The 14,954-nt window shown below is 30.1% G+C and overlaps 1 protein-coding gene across 6 annotated transcripts in view; it reads right to left on the reverse strand.

The window, feature by feature from the left end:
• LOC143243587 (ecotropic viral integration site 5 ortholog-like) overlaps window positions 1-14,954 on the reverse strand; it is a 49,882-nt gene that overhangs the window by 4,331 nt on the left and 30,597 nt on the right. For 5 of the 6 annotated variants that reach the window (XM_076487285.1, XM_076487287.1, XM_076487286.1 and 2 more), the window contains 11 exons: window positions 13,834-13,959; window positions 11,375-11,518; window positions 9,877-9,966; window positions 9,178-9,275; window positions 6,536-6,596; window positions 5,663-5,716; window positions 4,375-4,542; window positions 3,953-4,099; window positions 3,216-3,365; window positions 2,537-2,704; window positions 719-865 (listed from right to left, as the gene is read on the reverse strand). In XM_076487285.1, coding sequence (XP_076343400.1) covers window positions 719-865; window positions 2,537-2,704; window positions 3,216-3,365; window positions 3,953-4,099; window positions 4,375-4,542; window positions 5,663-5,716; window positions 6,536-6,596; window positions 9,178-9,275; window positions 9,877-9,966; window positions 11,375-11,518; window positions 13,834-13,959 — 1,353 coding nt within the window. Of the gene's footprint in view, window positions 1-718; window positions 886-2,536; window positions 2,705-3,215; window positions 3,366-3,952; window positions 4,100-4,374; window positions 4,543-5,662; window positions 5,717-6,535; window positions 6,597-9,177; window positions 9,276-9,876; window positions 9,967-11,374; window positions 11,519-13,833; window positions 13,960-14,954 lie in introns of all 6 variants that reach the window. The other variant, XR_013024693.1, reaches the window with a different exon arrangement.

A 14,954-nucleotide genomic window follows, 5' to 3' on the forward strand; every position in this document is an offset into this window, starting at 1 on the left:
ATCAAGAAAATGTATCCATTTGTTCTGCAGTTTGTATCAATTCTCGCTACATATTTGTTCAAACACTATGTTCGATCTTTACTATTACATATAACCTTCATTTTCAATTAAAAGTAAACTCCAACAAGAGATAATGAAAACATGATATTTAACAATAAATTTTTATGTGATAAAAAAAATGATGCTGGGACCAGGACCTTAAAACTGAATTCCCGGTTTACAACGTCAATGTTCCATCACCGTAGAAACTGTCATTCTCAATTTTAAATTATAAATATTTAAATAATATTTGTTACTATTAATTCAGCTTTATTTACCAAGTTTGGGATTTATGGCTCAAAAGATTAAAACTTACTCATATTAAGATGTGCACTGTAAACCAATAAGAAACATGGCTTGCAAGAAACTTGTAACATGACTGAGATCCTAAGGTACAAAACGTGATCTGTCAGTCAATTTACCTTATGAATTTAAAAACTGTAATTTGTTCAGAATTTGATCTACGCAAAACAGAAAGAAATACATAATTGATGTTCTATCTTACTGCCCTAAACATTTATTAAAATGTTATGAGTGTTAAGTTTACCTTCAAGTTAGAGTATTTTATCACAATCACAAAGCTCTCTACAAAAAATCTGAGTTAATAATTCTCTGAGAAGATACACTTGAGAAGAAATTCATCAGAAGTTGTTTCTGTACACTTTCAACCAAATGTTACCTTAGATTTCAAGTCTGCATATTTCTTCTGTTCTTCTTTTAACCGATTCTGAAGTTCATTTTCCCTTCTTGCTGTTTCGTCCAACATGTTCTGGAGTTTCTTCACTTGATCTTCTTGACGTCTAATCTGATTCAGATTGACTTGAATCTGTACAAGAATGAAGCACACTGACAGAAACAAACAGCACAATTCTTGAAAGTTCAAATCTTTTAGATTCTAATTTCTTCCATCATTTTTATCAGTGATTTATATCAATCTTATTGTAAAAATGAAACACATTCAATCTGTTTACTTAGCATCCATGGCATGTAAACAGGTACGGTGATTACATCATAAACACTTGAAAAAATTCAATTATGAAACACCTAAAAGAAACCTAGTGAACTCAATATGATATATAAGAACCTGAGAAGAAATCACAGTATATTACAGATATGCTTTAAAAGTTACGATATTCAACATTCCATACTGCTTAAAAGTATGTCACATTAAACCTGCAAATGTACCTTTCTGGATAACCTTCTGATTGCTAATATTTACACTTACATTATAATCAAAACAGCATATGGTTATTCTGTAAGCACTTACTTCAGAATATTTATCTGTTCCTTAGCTTATATGGTTGGCATGATTCTGATAACTTATTTATGTACACCATTACCACACTATTTAATATAATTACATTATTTAAGTTTATTTAATTATATTATATTCTCACTATACATAAATAGAGTTAATACTGAAATAGAGATAATTTAAGTGTTGTCTGGAAATATTTCAGAGAAAACAGACTACACTGATTTTATGGGTTTCTAGAGAACTGGTGTAATTCTTCATACCGAGGACTAGTGTATTTCTGTTATGAATTTTGGGCTTTTTTTGGGTGGATGTACATTATTAGAAACTTGTGAATTTCAGGATGTATTGTAAGTAATAACCTATGATATTTTCCTTTAAGAGTTAAGTTTCATTAGATTTTACTGGTAATAATGTTTAGAATCACTTCTAATGGCATCTTTACTTTATCCAAAATTACAAAAGATTACTCTCCATTATTCATTTAGTGCTGAGATCATGACTTATCACCAACAGTAAGGATACCCAACCCATGATTTAATGCATTTCATGGAGTTGTGGTTTCCTGGTATACTAATTTATGACATTAGGTACTTCTACTCAGTGTCTTAATATACAGGATTAGATTTATAATTCATAAGTTACTTTCTGGTTTTGATTTATGCAGGGCACTTCCTTCTTGTAAGTTCCAAGTAACTTCTCTAGGCTTCATCACTTAACTTTTCTTTTGGGGGTTCTCTCTTTGTGTGAAATGTTGATACAAGATAATCATAATCATAGACTTAACACTTCTCAATTTTCAGGAACAATAAGTTAAGAGTTGAAATTAACTGTATATAAAGTTAGTGCTTCCTATGATTTCGTTTTAAGGAACAATAACCTAACAGTTTTGTGTTAAAATTAACTGTATATAAAGTTAGTGCTTCCTATGATTTCGTTTTAAGGAACAATAACCTAACAGTTTTGTGTTAAAATTAACTGTATATAAAGTTAGTGCTTCCTATGATTTTGTTTTAAGGAACAATAACCTAACAGTTTTGTGTTAAAATTAACTCTTTCATCTCTATCTTAACCACAACAGATGGCACATCTAGCAAATCTGAGAAACTTCTCACAATGTATGTCATTCATAATATTAAAATATTCTTAGAAACTGACATGTTTATGTAGAAATATAAGTATGATTATCCACCAGAGATTAAATTGACACATTTATGTAGAAATGAAAGTAGAGTAACTCACCAGAGATTCTAGTTCCATTACTTTCTGATGAAGATCCTTTAGTTCTGCCATAGCTTCAGCCTCATGCATCTTGGCTGAAATAAGTTCTTCTTGAAGTTGTACAATCACTGACTTTTCCTGTTTCTTAGACGGTGGAGGTGAGTCTGTGTTAGCCTCATTCAAATGATGCTAGTGAAAATTACAAGAGGAAATTAATTTGTAAATACTGCCAAAGTTTTGACGTGCACACAGTGATTTGATCACTAAATTTGGATCAGGTATTTATTTATATGTTTATATTCTATAAACCTTTGTAGAGAAAAAATATTAACTGTTCCAATGTATACGACAGTTTTGAAACTAAGGAACTTGAATCCTCATAAATAATTCTGTTTACTATCTGGTAACATACTTGTGATTTGTGTACCAGTAAATGAAAACAAATTCTAAAATGGGCTAGACATAAGCACCCAATAACAAACAAAGAAAAAACTGCTGCACAGCTAAGAACATGTTTTTGTAGAATACAATACAAAAAAAAATCAGTATTTTCATACTTTCAAGTTGTTGATGAACAGTCTATTATATAAGCAGTGACTTTAAAAACCATAAACTGTATAGAACTACAAGTTGCTTTGTTGGAGTATATTTCACTGACTACATATAATATACTATTTTCATTCTTGAAAACTAGATTTACCCTCCATATGGCTTGTAAATCAGACACTTTCTGTCGAAGTTCTTTCATAGACAGGTTGGCCTCGGCTTCTCTAAGCTTAACAGCTATCAGTTCTTCCTGCAGTTGGGCTAGTGTCTTGTCAGGAGTTGTTTCTCGTAACTGTTTGTTAGCCTGAAATATAGAAGAACAGGTTTTATGATGTTTCATTCCCACTTAGCACACTATAATACTAAGTTATAATTAACACACTACAGTACTAAGTTATAATTAACACACTACAATACTAAGTTACAATTAACACACTACAGTACTAAGTTACAATTAACACACTACAGTATTAAGTTACAATTAACACACTACAGTATTAAGTTACAATTAACACACTACAGTACTAAGTTATAATTAACACACTACAATACTAAGTTACAATTAACACACTACAGTACTAAGTTATAATTAACACACAACAATACTATATTTCATATCAAACTTCCTGAGAATTTCCAATGTTTATTTCTTTAAATAATACAACCTATAAAGTTGATTTAAAATGAAGAATATAAACCAATATATGAAAGAACCTCAAGAGACTAAAGAATCTCTCTTTCTCCACAAAAACAAACAAAATAACAAAGCAGATGGTGGTTCCCGGTTGTTTTATTATACATTAATATCTGTTAGCTGAATGTTTTATTTTCATGAGTAACCTCTGTTCACTTGAAAACACATAAGCCTGTATTTCAGTTAAACAGTCTTACCTCCTCAAGTTCCTGGATTTGACCTCTTAAGTCCTGCATAATTTCATCTTTCTCTGCCTCCCGAAGTTTCACAGTCACGAGTTCTTCTTGTAAAGATTGCAGCAATTCATCAACAGAATTGTCAAAAGATGGAGGTTGTGACCCAGTCTGTAGCAGAAGTACGAATTTTTAAATAAAAAATATCTTTCTGCAACCACAAAGTATGCAATTGATTTATTCTAGAGTTTTAGTTTTTAAAAAAAAATCACCACAGCATTATTTATTTACTGTATTAATCAGTTGAATACACAAAAAGTTGCACGTTCGTGAAAAATACATGCTAAATAAAATATATCCTGGAACAACATTCCAAAAATACTTTCTAAATCAACTGTATTATTGGAATTTAATGATTTACAACAATATAAAACAAACATAAACACCTCACTGAGTGTTCTGATTTGTTCATAAGCCACATCTAGTTCTTCTTTAATTGTCTGTTCTTTATATTTCAAATCTTCCAGTTCTCTTTTGATGGCAAAATTATCTTCTGCCTCCTGTGCTCGAGTAACTTGGCCCTGAATGAGGCGGTCAGCTAAGTCTGAGCTCTCCTGGAAAAAAAGTTGTTATTCAAATGTACAACTGTCAAACAATAAAAACAAAATTGCATTTATAATTTCTTATTAAAAATTCGGGTACTTTATACTTTTATGAAGACCAAAACTTACACATGCATTGATAAATACTTTACTATTAACACCAACAGTAATAAATATTTTAGGGTTAGTATCATTATAACTGACATCATCTAGTACCACTACCATCAATCAGTAAACTAATATAAATACCACTGGCATTAATTACTTCTATCAAAACCTTATGTTTGTTGACTATATATTCCGAGTCACAAACGATTATTTTTGAGAGACGCATAATTTACATGGTTAATACGCCAGAAAACAGAGATGTGTGTTTCAGTTTTATTCTATATTAAGGAACTAGGCACACAAGAAGTTCTTTTGGTTGTTATGAGGACCGTATAAAAATATTTTTAGAGCAATTATTTCTCAAATATTATATTCTCAAGTGAAGCACTGAAAGTGTAATTATCGTAAAGTATTGTTTGTTTTCAGTAATGTCGCGTATTCTCCTGTATCATTACTGTCGCCATATGTGTAAACTCAATATTAATAGGAATTATTTGTAATATTAGACTCTTGAAAACTTCACAAGTGGAAACATGTGAAGAGACAGATATTAACACTGGCAGAAAAAGTGGTTACTTGAGACATTAAACCATTACAAATAATTTGTAAAATTAGAATATGTTCCCTATATTCACCTCTTGCAATTGTAGTCACACACATAACTATATTAGTTTCTTTCTAACTGTTTTTAATTTGAAGGGGGTGATGGTATGGTTGACTACACATTGGGGCAGTATGGGAGCAGTCTTTACTGGACAGCTTTATCAGCCAGCAGCCCCCCATATGAGATACACAGTATTTTAAATTCTCTACATTATGACTTCCACTGACATGATGTTAGTAATTTTTCTGCACCCTCCCCCAAACTAACCTCTTATTCTCTTATGCTCCATATAAAAAAGTAAAACCTACAAATGTCTAGGGGAGGACAGTTCCCCCTAAATCTCCAATTTACTTGTATTTTACCAGTAAAATATGTGGTTTTATTTAGCTGTGTTACCACATTAACTCTGTTACAACTCACCTGTTCTAGATTTTCTATTCTCTGCCTCAATAGTCTGTTTTCTGTCCTTAATCTCTATAACAAAACAAGAATTATAGAGTGAGAAGTATTTCACTAATAACAAACATCTTTTGCCCAAGTACAAATTTACAATATTCATTTTATTGTAACCATCCCTTTTTTTCAGACATTGTACAATATTTTAATTTTATAAAAAAAGAGCCATCTTGTAAGTTTCACTTTATACTTACCAGAGCAGTTACATGAAATAATTTCTTCATCCATAAAATATATTATGCAGAAAACAAAATAGAAAACGAAACTCTGGCTGGTATGCACTACACCACAAAAAGCAGTAGTAAGTAAAACATGGGCAAGTATTTGCTTTACGATGTATCAATCTTTCAGTAAAATGCAAGCTATCTTAACCCTTTCTAGGCTAGCCAGATTTTCCTTGATTTGTTCCTTTACACAGTGTAAGTACTAAAGCAAATTTCACGAAACTTAGAACAAACTTTCTAAAAGTAAACATAGTGAAAACTGACAAAGACTGAGTAACTGAGGTCATGACCTTTCAAAATGGTACCATTCTTTGCCTTACTCAGGCTAGGTAACAATATTCTAAAGATCAATTTACATATAATAAACAATTTATATTCAAAAATAACAAGTTATTTGATACCCAGTTGTGCTGGCTAGTTGTGATAGGGTTAAAGTGTAGAAAAACTGTATTTATCACAACTAACCTAATGTATTTAACCACAGATCTTGCTAACTTTTCTTACAACAAGAGTGTAACTGGTCAGTTCTATGGTTATGTGTTGCTATGAATTATGGTACTAAGTTAAAGGTAAAAGAAATGTACAGATATTGTTTTAAGTTTCATACACTCACTCTCATCTCAACTTGTTCTTCATTCTCTTTCACCTTTATTGAAGTATACTCTTTCTCGAGTCTAGAAGACAATCAAAAACAGAGAAGTTTTGTACAAAATACTGAAGTATTCACCACAATATTTTGGACACGTTTATATGAAACAAAACTAACTCAGGAAAATTTCATTGTTCCTTCATTATAAGTAAATGGAGGAAAACCTTCTCACTAAACTTATCATGCAAGTATCAGTTAGATTTATGGGGGGTCTAGTTTTTAAAAGAATTACCAATTACAATGGAAATTTATAATTCTAAAGTTAGTGATAAATTTTCTAAGAATAATTTCTGAACTATGTTTGTCCAATGAGTTATAATATAATGTGTAAAAATCTCTCTTCCTTTTTTTTAAATTGCAGATTACCTCTGTTCTATAAAGATAAGTGAGGTCATAGATTGGCTTTGTATGTTTTACTATCCTATCCACATGCATTGCTGTTATTTAAATGTAGATTTGAATATAAAATGTTAGTTATTATACGAGGTCTGATCAAAAAGTTCTAAGACTGCTCTAAGGCAGTGAGCTTCACTGATGTGTGTGCAAAGTATTACTAGTGATCTGCCTTACAAACAAGCCATTTCTCCAGTCCTTATACCCATGTTGTGAAAAAACTGTGTTAAAAAACAAACGTATTTCTTACCCCTGTTTTAATAGAAATGGACAGAAAAGAAGAGCAACATGTTTGCATCAAGTTTTGTGTGAAGAATGGTAAAGATGGAACAGAAATCCTTAAAATGTTAAGAACAGACTTAGATGATGACTGCTTAAGTAAGGCTGTCATTTATCAGTGGATAAAATGCTTCCCAAGATGGCTGGGAATCGATCAAAGATTACACACATTCTGGATGAGCGTCGACATCGTCCACTGATGAAACAGTCACGAAGGTGAAAGAAAATATTTGAAGTAATTGACGATTAATCATCTGTGAAATTGCTGATGAACCAGAGGTTTCCTTCGGATGGTGTCAGGCGATTTTAACTGATAAACTCTTCATGTATTGATTGTCTGCTGTGTCTTTCAAGAATTTTGGGCAGAAAAAAACATTCCTGTGATACCACATCCCCCATATTCTCCCAATCTTGCCCCGTGTGATTTTTTTTCTGTTCCAAAACATCAAAATTAAGTTGAAAGAAAAGAGATTTGATGACATTCCAACCATCCATAACAATGTGAAATCAGAACTTAGTCACATAACAGTTGAAGACTTCCAGCATTGCTTCTGAAAATGGCAGGAACATTGGAACAAGTGTGTATCAGCTGGGGGAGATTACTTTGACGGGGTTAGCATATAATACTGATGTACGTACATTATTCTTCAGAATAAAAGTGGAGTCTTAGAACTTTTTTTATCACACCTCGCATTTCTTTAAATACAGAATTATTCAACTCTAGGTTGTAATACTGTTCTTCAGTTCTATTTGTTGAACACTCTTAATAAAAGCGTAATTAAATTGTTTAAACATGGTAAAATTTAGCCAACAAAACTAACTCTTCTGTATCTATGATGAAGTTTGAAATTTTCATGAGTTTAAACATGAAATAAAATGTATATACAAAACAAACTAAACACCCATACTACCTGTTCTCATAATAGATTCCCTTCAAGATATTTGAAAATTAGAAACAGAAACTATGCACATTTCATATATTATAATGAATTCTAATTTTTTTCTAAAACTAAGTCAAATTGAAATAAACTGTTTGGATGCCAAACTTCCTTAATTATCTTCACCTTTACTCTAGTGATTTCTCAGAAAAGAAAGTTAAAGAAATTCAATTCTAACCTTACCAAATTCACCACTATCCTTTTTGTGAAATGTAATTGTGGAAAATATAACACCCTGAAACAATTATTACAGATATGACAAAGAAGTTGAAATTACAAAGTTTCAAGTATATAATCATAGATAGATTCAAGATATTTGAAAATTAGAAACAGAAACTATGCACATTTCATATATTATAATGAATTCTAATTTTTCTAAAACTAAGTCAAATTGAAATAAACTGTTTGATGCCAAACTTCCTTAATTATCTTCACCTTTACTCTAGTGATTTCTCAAAAAGAAAGTTAAAGAAATTCAATTCTAACCTTACCAATTTCACCACTATCCTTTTTGTGAAATGTAATTGTGGAAAATATAACACCCTGAAACAATTATTACAGATATGACAAAGAAGTTGAAATTACAAAGTTTTAGCTAATCATATATACAAAATAAAATGTATTAATTTGGTCTCACCGAGTTTGATATTTGTAAAGAATTAAAACATGGATTCACAGTATTAGTATTAAAATTAGTATCAAATAGCAATACTAAATCACAATGAGATTTTAAAATGTACCAAATAAAACAAAAAAATTTATTTAAAAAAAAAAGTTTATACATATCAGGAAAATAACATTTTTACAGAAGTCTCTAATGTTTAATCTACTCTTAAAAAGTAAAACACTGTTTACGTGAACTAAACACCTACCATATTGTTTTACAAACATATAATAAGATAATTCATTACACTGGTAGTTTCTTTACTTTATCTAAATAAATATTATTACAACACACTTAAAGTTTGTTAATTCTAAAAATAATAATACACTAACTTTTTAATTTTCTTGTTGTTGTATTTGACCTGAAGACCCATGGTCACTAGGTAATCTGGGTCAGTCTCACATTTAATAGGCACTTCTTTTTGAAAATACTACACAAATGAAAGAACAAAAACTTCTGGGTTATTTCTGTTTCAATATTTTAAAAAATGTAATACACAACTTGCAGCAGTTTAGAAATATTATATTTTTTGTATGTGTAAAAACTACTAAAGGAAGTATATATATGCACACATTACACCATAAAACCAACAAAACTCAGACAGACATTTGTAGTTTGTATCTAACTCTACATCATTCTGCTAACTGTTTATAGCTCCACCAGTATAACAGTCAATTTCAACTCTACACCCTTCTAATAACCAATTTTAACCTTATATCATTTATACAATCATATGCCACAAAGTAACAAAAAATTCTAAGTAAAGGGAATGTAATAGCATCATGACTGTGTCATAAATTACTTTCTTCAAAACTCGTGTTTAATGTATTTAAACATCAGACTCCATCAATCCATATTTTTCTACATTTCCTATTCTAACATATTTAATAAACACAAATACACAACAAAAGTCATTACTTTCTTTTATACTTGAAAAGTACAGAAATGAAATTCAGTATTTAGATGTGGCATTACTTCCTAATGGAAAATTTCCAAGGTTAATATTACTTCTCAAGTTATTAAAACCTCACTCGAAGCATGCCTTCCATGTCCAACTGTAGCAAATCTTCCTTACAAGATTGTAAGATGGCAACTGCAATACGAAATACCATTTCCATGCCCTGAAAATAACAAGACAAAAAAATTTTAGCAATGCTTCTGTAAGGCATAAAATATTGGTATTTTCTGAAAAGTTTAATGCTTTGTATGCCAGAAGGCAAAGCAATTCACCCATTGTAAGGCACACACACACAGACTACTCACATAAACTAAATTATTTTAAGTTTAGAATAGGGTTTTACTTCTAACAAAACAAGACAACCTTTTATAAGGAATCACCAGTCAGTGCAGAAAGCTAATATCTTTAAACATGTTTCCAAACTTTGATCTTCATTATATTATAAAACTATTCAGTGAGGTAATAATTCTTAAAATTTAGTTTGTTCATACTTTCACACTTTGAAATATTTAATTACCCAAACATTTTTGCATGGAGCTACTGCATGCCTGGAAATAATGTAAACAAAATTGCTTGTTATTTATATAACTACACTTCCTAATCCACACATTTAGAAGTTCAGAGCTCTACTTCACAATGTAAGCACACTTGGCTTATAATGTGTCATAAGTCTCAGCTCTTTAACAATGGTAGGTAAAGAACTACTTAGCACTAAACCTAATTTAGTTCAATTTCTGAGGGCGATTCTAGTCAGTTTATCTTTTGAGTTCTACCACTGTCAGTTCAAACCTAAACCGAATGCAAATTAGATCCGTATCCATAAAATGTATATTTATCACCTGTCTCTTACAGCTAAGGCATATTATTTAAAACATTAACACAAATATTCATTTGATACTGCACTATTTTAAATCTGTTTTTAAAAATGGAAACTATATTTATATACAAAAGTGTAAAGCTGAGTACTGACGACATTATACAAAGTGGTCCAAAAGCCAATTACTCAATACTTCAGTCTCTTACGTGTAAGTGATATCTGATAACCAGCAATAAAACATACTGGTTACTAACACTGGTCGAGTAATACAAAACAGATAAAAATTTGGAGCATATGATTCTGAAATAACTAATTTTTAGACTACCCTAGATTTTCGACAAATAGTATAAGCTCAGAAAGAAATTTTCTTACAAAACAAAAGACCCAACGGTAGAAGAAACAGTAACCAATGTTTTCATAAAACACCATGAACAACATTCAGCAAACTGAGTTAATAACTTTAGTCCTTCATGTAATACCATTAATAGGCTTAAAGCATGATCAGCAACTACAGGTTCAATTAGAAAATGTTATTCAGGCTTATGTGGAAATATTACATATAAACTGTAAAAATAATAATACAAAACTTATGAAACAAATACTGATAATACCTAACATTACAAGAGAACATCTATATCTTCACCACTTGATTAAAATATTGACTAAGCATTTATATAAATATAGCAAACAAATTACTCAACTACCCTGGAACTATGTACAGTTTAATGTAACATACAATTTGTACTGTACTTACTTCTGAGAGAAATAAATCCATCACTCTTGAAGCTAGCTGCAGAGGAAGAGTAGCTGTGAAAAGCGTTAAGAACCATGAAGATGCATACATGGATGTGTGAAAATTTTGTGACTGAAAGTGAACGTGCAATTCAGGAATCAGTTCCTGAAAAAACAAATCAATCTAGTAACTGATAGTGTCATGTAACTCAGGAATGAGTTCCTGTAAGAAAACAATAAATCAATCTTGTGACTAACAGTGAACATGTAACTTAGGAATCAGTTCCCATAAGGAAATAATAAATCAATCTTGTGGCTAACAGTGAACATGTAACTTAGGAATCAGTTCCTGTAGGGAAACGATAAATCAATCTTATGACTAAAAGTGAATATGTATTTCAAAAAGTCTGTTTCTGCAGGATAAAAACAAATTATAGAACTGAAAGTGTACACGCAAAAATAGAAATTCAAAAGGCGTTATGTCTAACACACATGAAGCTGAGTTCTATAAAATTAATCAAAGTATCTATACAAATTACTTGCATTCTTTTCTGCCACTACTGATTAGTGAAATTAGTTCTGTATATGTATTGACAAAATACATCTTTGAACTATTTCGTAAAACATAATTAATTGATAAGAATATGACTATTCACAAAATGAAATTATACGTTAAACCAACATGTACTTCTACATACATATTCAAGAGAAACATCATGAAAAAGATAGAAAAGTAACAAGAACAAATAAAAGACAAGAATTATTAACCCTTTTGTGATGAGTCACAGGTCAAAGGTCATGACATCACATTTGTTGACTTGCATTTGAGATTTTATTACACTATTGTTTTATGAATCTATGTCAGTAAGTTTGGAATCAAACTGAAGATTATAATTCAAACTTTAATATTATATACAAGTTAATTTCTTACTTTAAAAGTAAATATTTAAAGAACACATCCAAATATAGAATTTATTGAGCCACATGGTATGTTGAATGCAGCACTGTTTAAAATTAGATGTTTGTGATGTCAAAATATTATGTCTATAGTTTTGTACAAATTACAATATAAAATTAGAACCTCATATTTTTTAATGAGCTGAGATATGGCTTATATACTGAATCAAACACAGTGCCCTATTCACCTATTTCTATTCTTGAAAACAGTTCCTTATATGCACTTACTTCAATATATGACACGTGAATAATCAATCAACAGATTAAAAAGTCCCTAGCATAATTTCCTGCCATTTTAATCTTTGAAAGTGTTCCATGTTCTTTCAATGCAGCAAGATTTCAGTGAGGTAGGTTGTGTCTTTATTATGCTTGAAGTTTCATATTTTTTAAAATCTTAGTTACTAGGCTTAATAAATTATAATGGAATTCTATGGTATCAGTTCAGTTATTTATAACTGGTTGGTTATTCAACTATATATATATAAATATATATATATATATATATAGTTGAATATATATAACTTTTTAAACAATTTTGTTTCATATCCTCCACGTCCCAAATTTTAAAAGGCTTAATGAGTACAAAGGTCATAGTGTGAAGAGATAATTGCTTGCTTTACTTCTTGATTTATTGTTTTATATTAAAAAAAAGAAAAGAAAAACTTTTAACAGTTTATTTCTAAATAGTAATAACCTATAAAAAGTATATAATGTATAATAGCTGAAATGTGACTGTATGTTACAAAATACTAGTCCACTAAAACATAGCCAAGGAAATGATGTCTTGGAGCCAGTTTTATATTACCAAGATATGTAATATGAGTGCATGTGCACTGCATCAATGCCAGCTATGTAATGTTAGCTATGCATGACTGGTAAGTCATTATAATAAAAAAGTAATAAATATATATGGTTATAAGACTTAAGCTACTTAGACTAAACATTTGTATTTTCATATTATAATATGTAATCAATTATAGAGTAAAAAAAAAGAATAATTTATATTTATTTCCTTTTTTATTATGATGTTTACAAAGTTGGTGAAGTAACACCCTACAGAGTTACAGTATAAAAAATAACACTGTATAAAGTCTTACTGAAAATAAGCATTTCAAATGTGTTTGAGGTTTCAGAGATTACACAAATAATATTTGAGATTTTTGGAGTGAAGAATAGTTTTTTTTAAATCATAACATGAAATCTCTTTGCATTCAGACAATTAATGGAAGAAACTTCATAACAAATCTTTAATTAAAATACTTCATTAAGATATCTGAGTTTTGGTATATGAAAATCTTATCTTTACTAAATGTCTACCAAATTTTGTGAAGATGCACATGCTGTATTAAAGGTTATAGTGAAATAAAGTGTGCAAATGTGCACATGAACTTGTGTATATTATACCAAGCCTGTAGCAAAAGGGTTAAAAGCTGCTTAAATGGTCAAATTAATTCTCAAAAGTGTAAAAGAATATACTACAGCTTACTAAGAATTTCACACACAACTAACTAGATAAATGTCTACCTGAACAATAGATTCCAGTTGGTACATGCATAAACCTAACTCTGCCATACTCGGTTTATACATTTCTCTCAGTCTGTAGTCTTCCATTAACCTTGTCAAAACAGCAAATGTTTCTTCTTCTGGCATCTGGGCACAAAGAAAAACATGAAGGATTTCATAAATCATGTTTCTAGTCTGTTTTGTAATTTTTAAACGGATATAATTTCAAGTGTATGTATCTAACTAGTGTTAACAGCTGAGATAGAAGAGAAATTGCTGCCCATCTCTTATATATACACACACTGTAAATCATGATGTCTATCCAAGCATTCATCTTTCTTCCATTTATGGCAGCTGCTTCCTGTGCTGCATTTGAAAAGCCCAACATTCACTTTAGAAATGACAGGGAAACAGGTCTGAATAACGTTGATGCCAAATTTAGTTCAGCCAGTAGGATATTCTACATTAACCTGTTAGAAACTAATCACACTATCATTCATATTTCAAAATGTGACATAACTTATATAATAAAAAATGTACATTTACCATATATTACTGTTGAGTGACTCTTAGCACAACTGAAACACTCATCAATTACTTTTCTTGGTGAGCAGTAAAAGTTGCTTGGACTTTGACTTCGAGTAACACCAAGAGTACAATACAATTAACATTTTCAAAGTCCATGAAATTATTTAAATTTATAGATTAACTTAAACTTTCCCATCACTGGAGATGGGTACCTTTGATTGTTCAATTATAAAATTATCTGTCCCACATTTTTAATCAAGCACTATATAAAGAAAAAAATTTGGGGCTTTACAATAACTAAGTTAATGATGTGATAATTATATTCTGGTATAAGAAATTAAACAGAAAGTGTTTCATAATATTTTTGTCAATTATTTAATATGGAGTTTTTAATGTAAAATTAACATTTCCAATTTGTTCTTTATCTGTCAGTCGCCAGGAAATCTTTTGTTTCTTTACCAAGTAAAACTGAATAGTTGCACAACACCAAAAAGTCCACATTAAATTTATCTATTAAAACAACTCAACCAAGCACACATAATCAAACACTGTTTTATTAAACCTGTAATATATATGTTTGGTTTTATTCTATAGTCTTAGTCTTATAGCCTATT

Source organism: Tachypleus tridentatus, chromosome 2 (assembly GCF_004210375.1).
Source record: "Tachypleus tridentatus isolate NWPU-2018 chromosome 2, ASM421037v1, whole genome shotgun sequence".
NCBI lineage: Eukaryota > Metazoa > Arthropoda > Merostomata > Xiphosura > Limulidae > Tachypleus > Tachypleus tridentatus.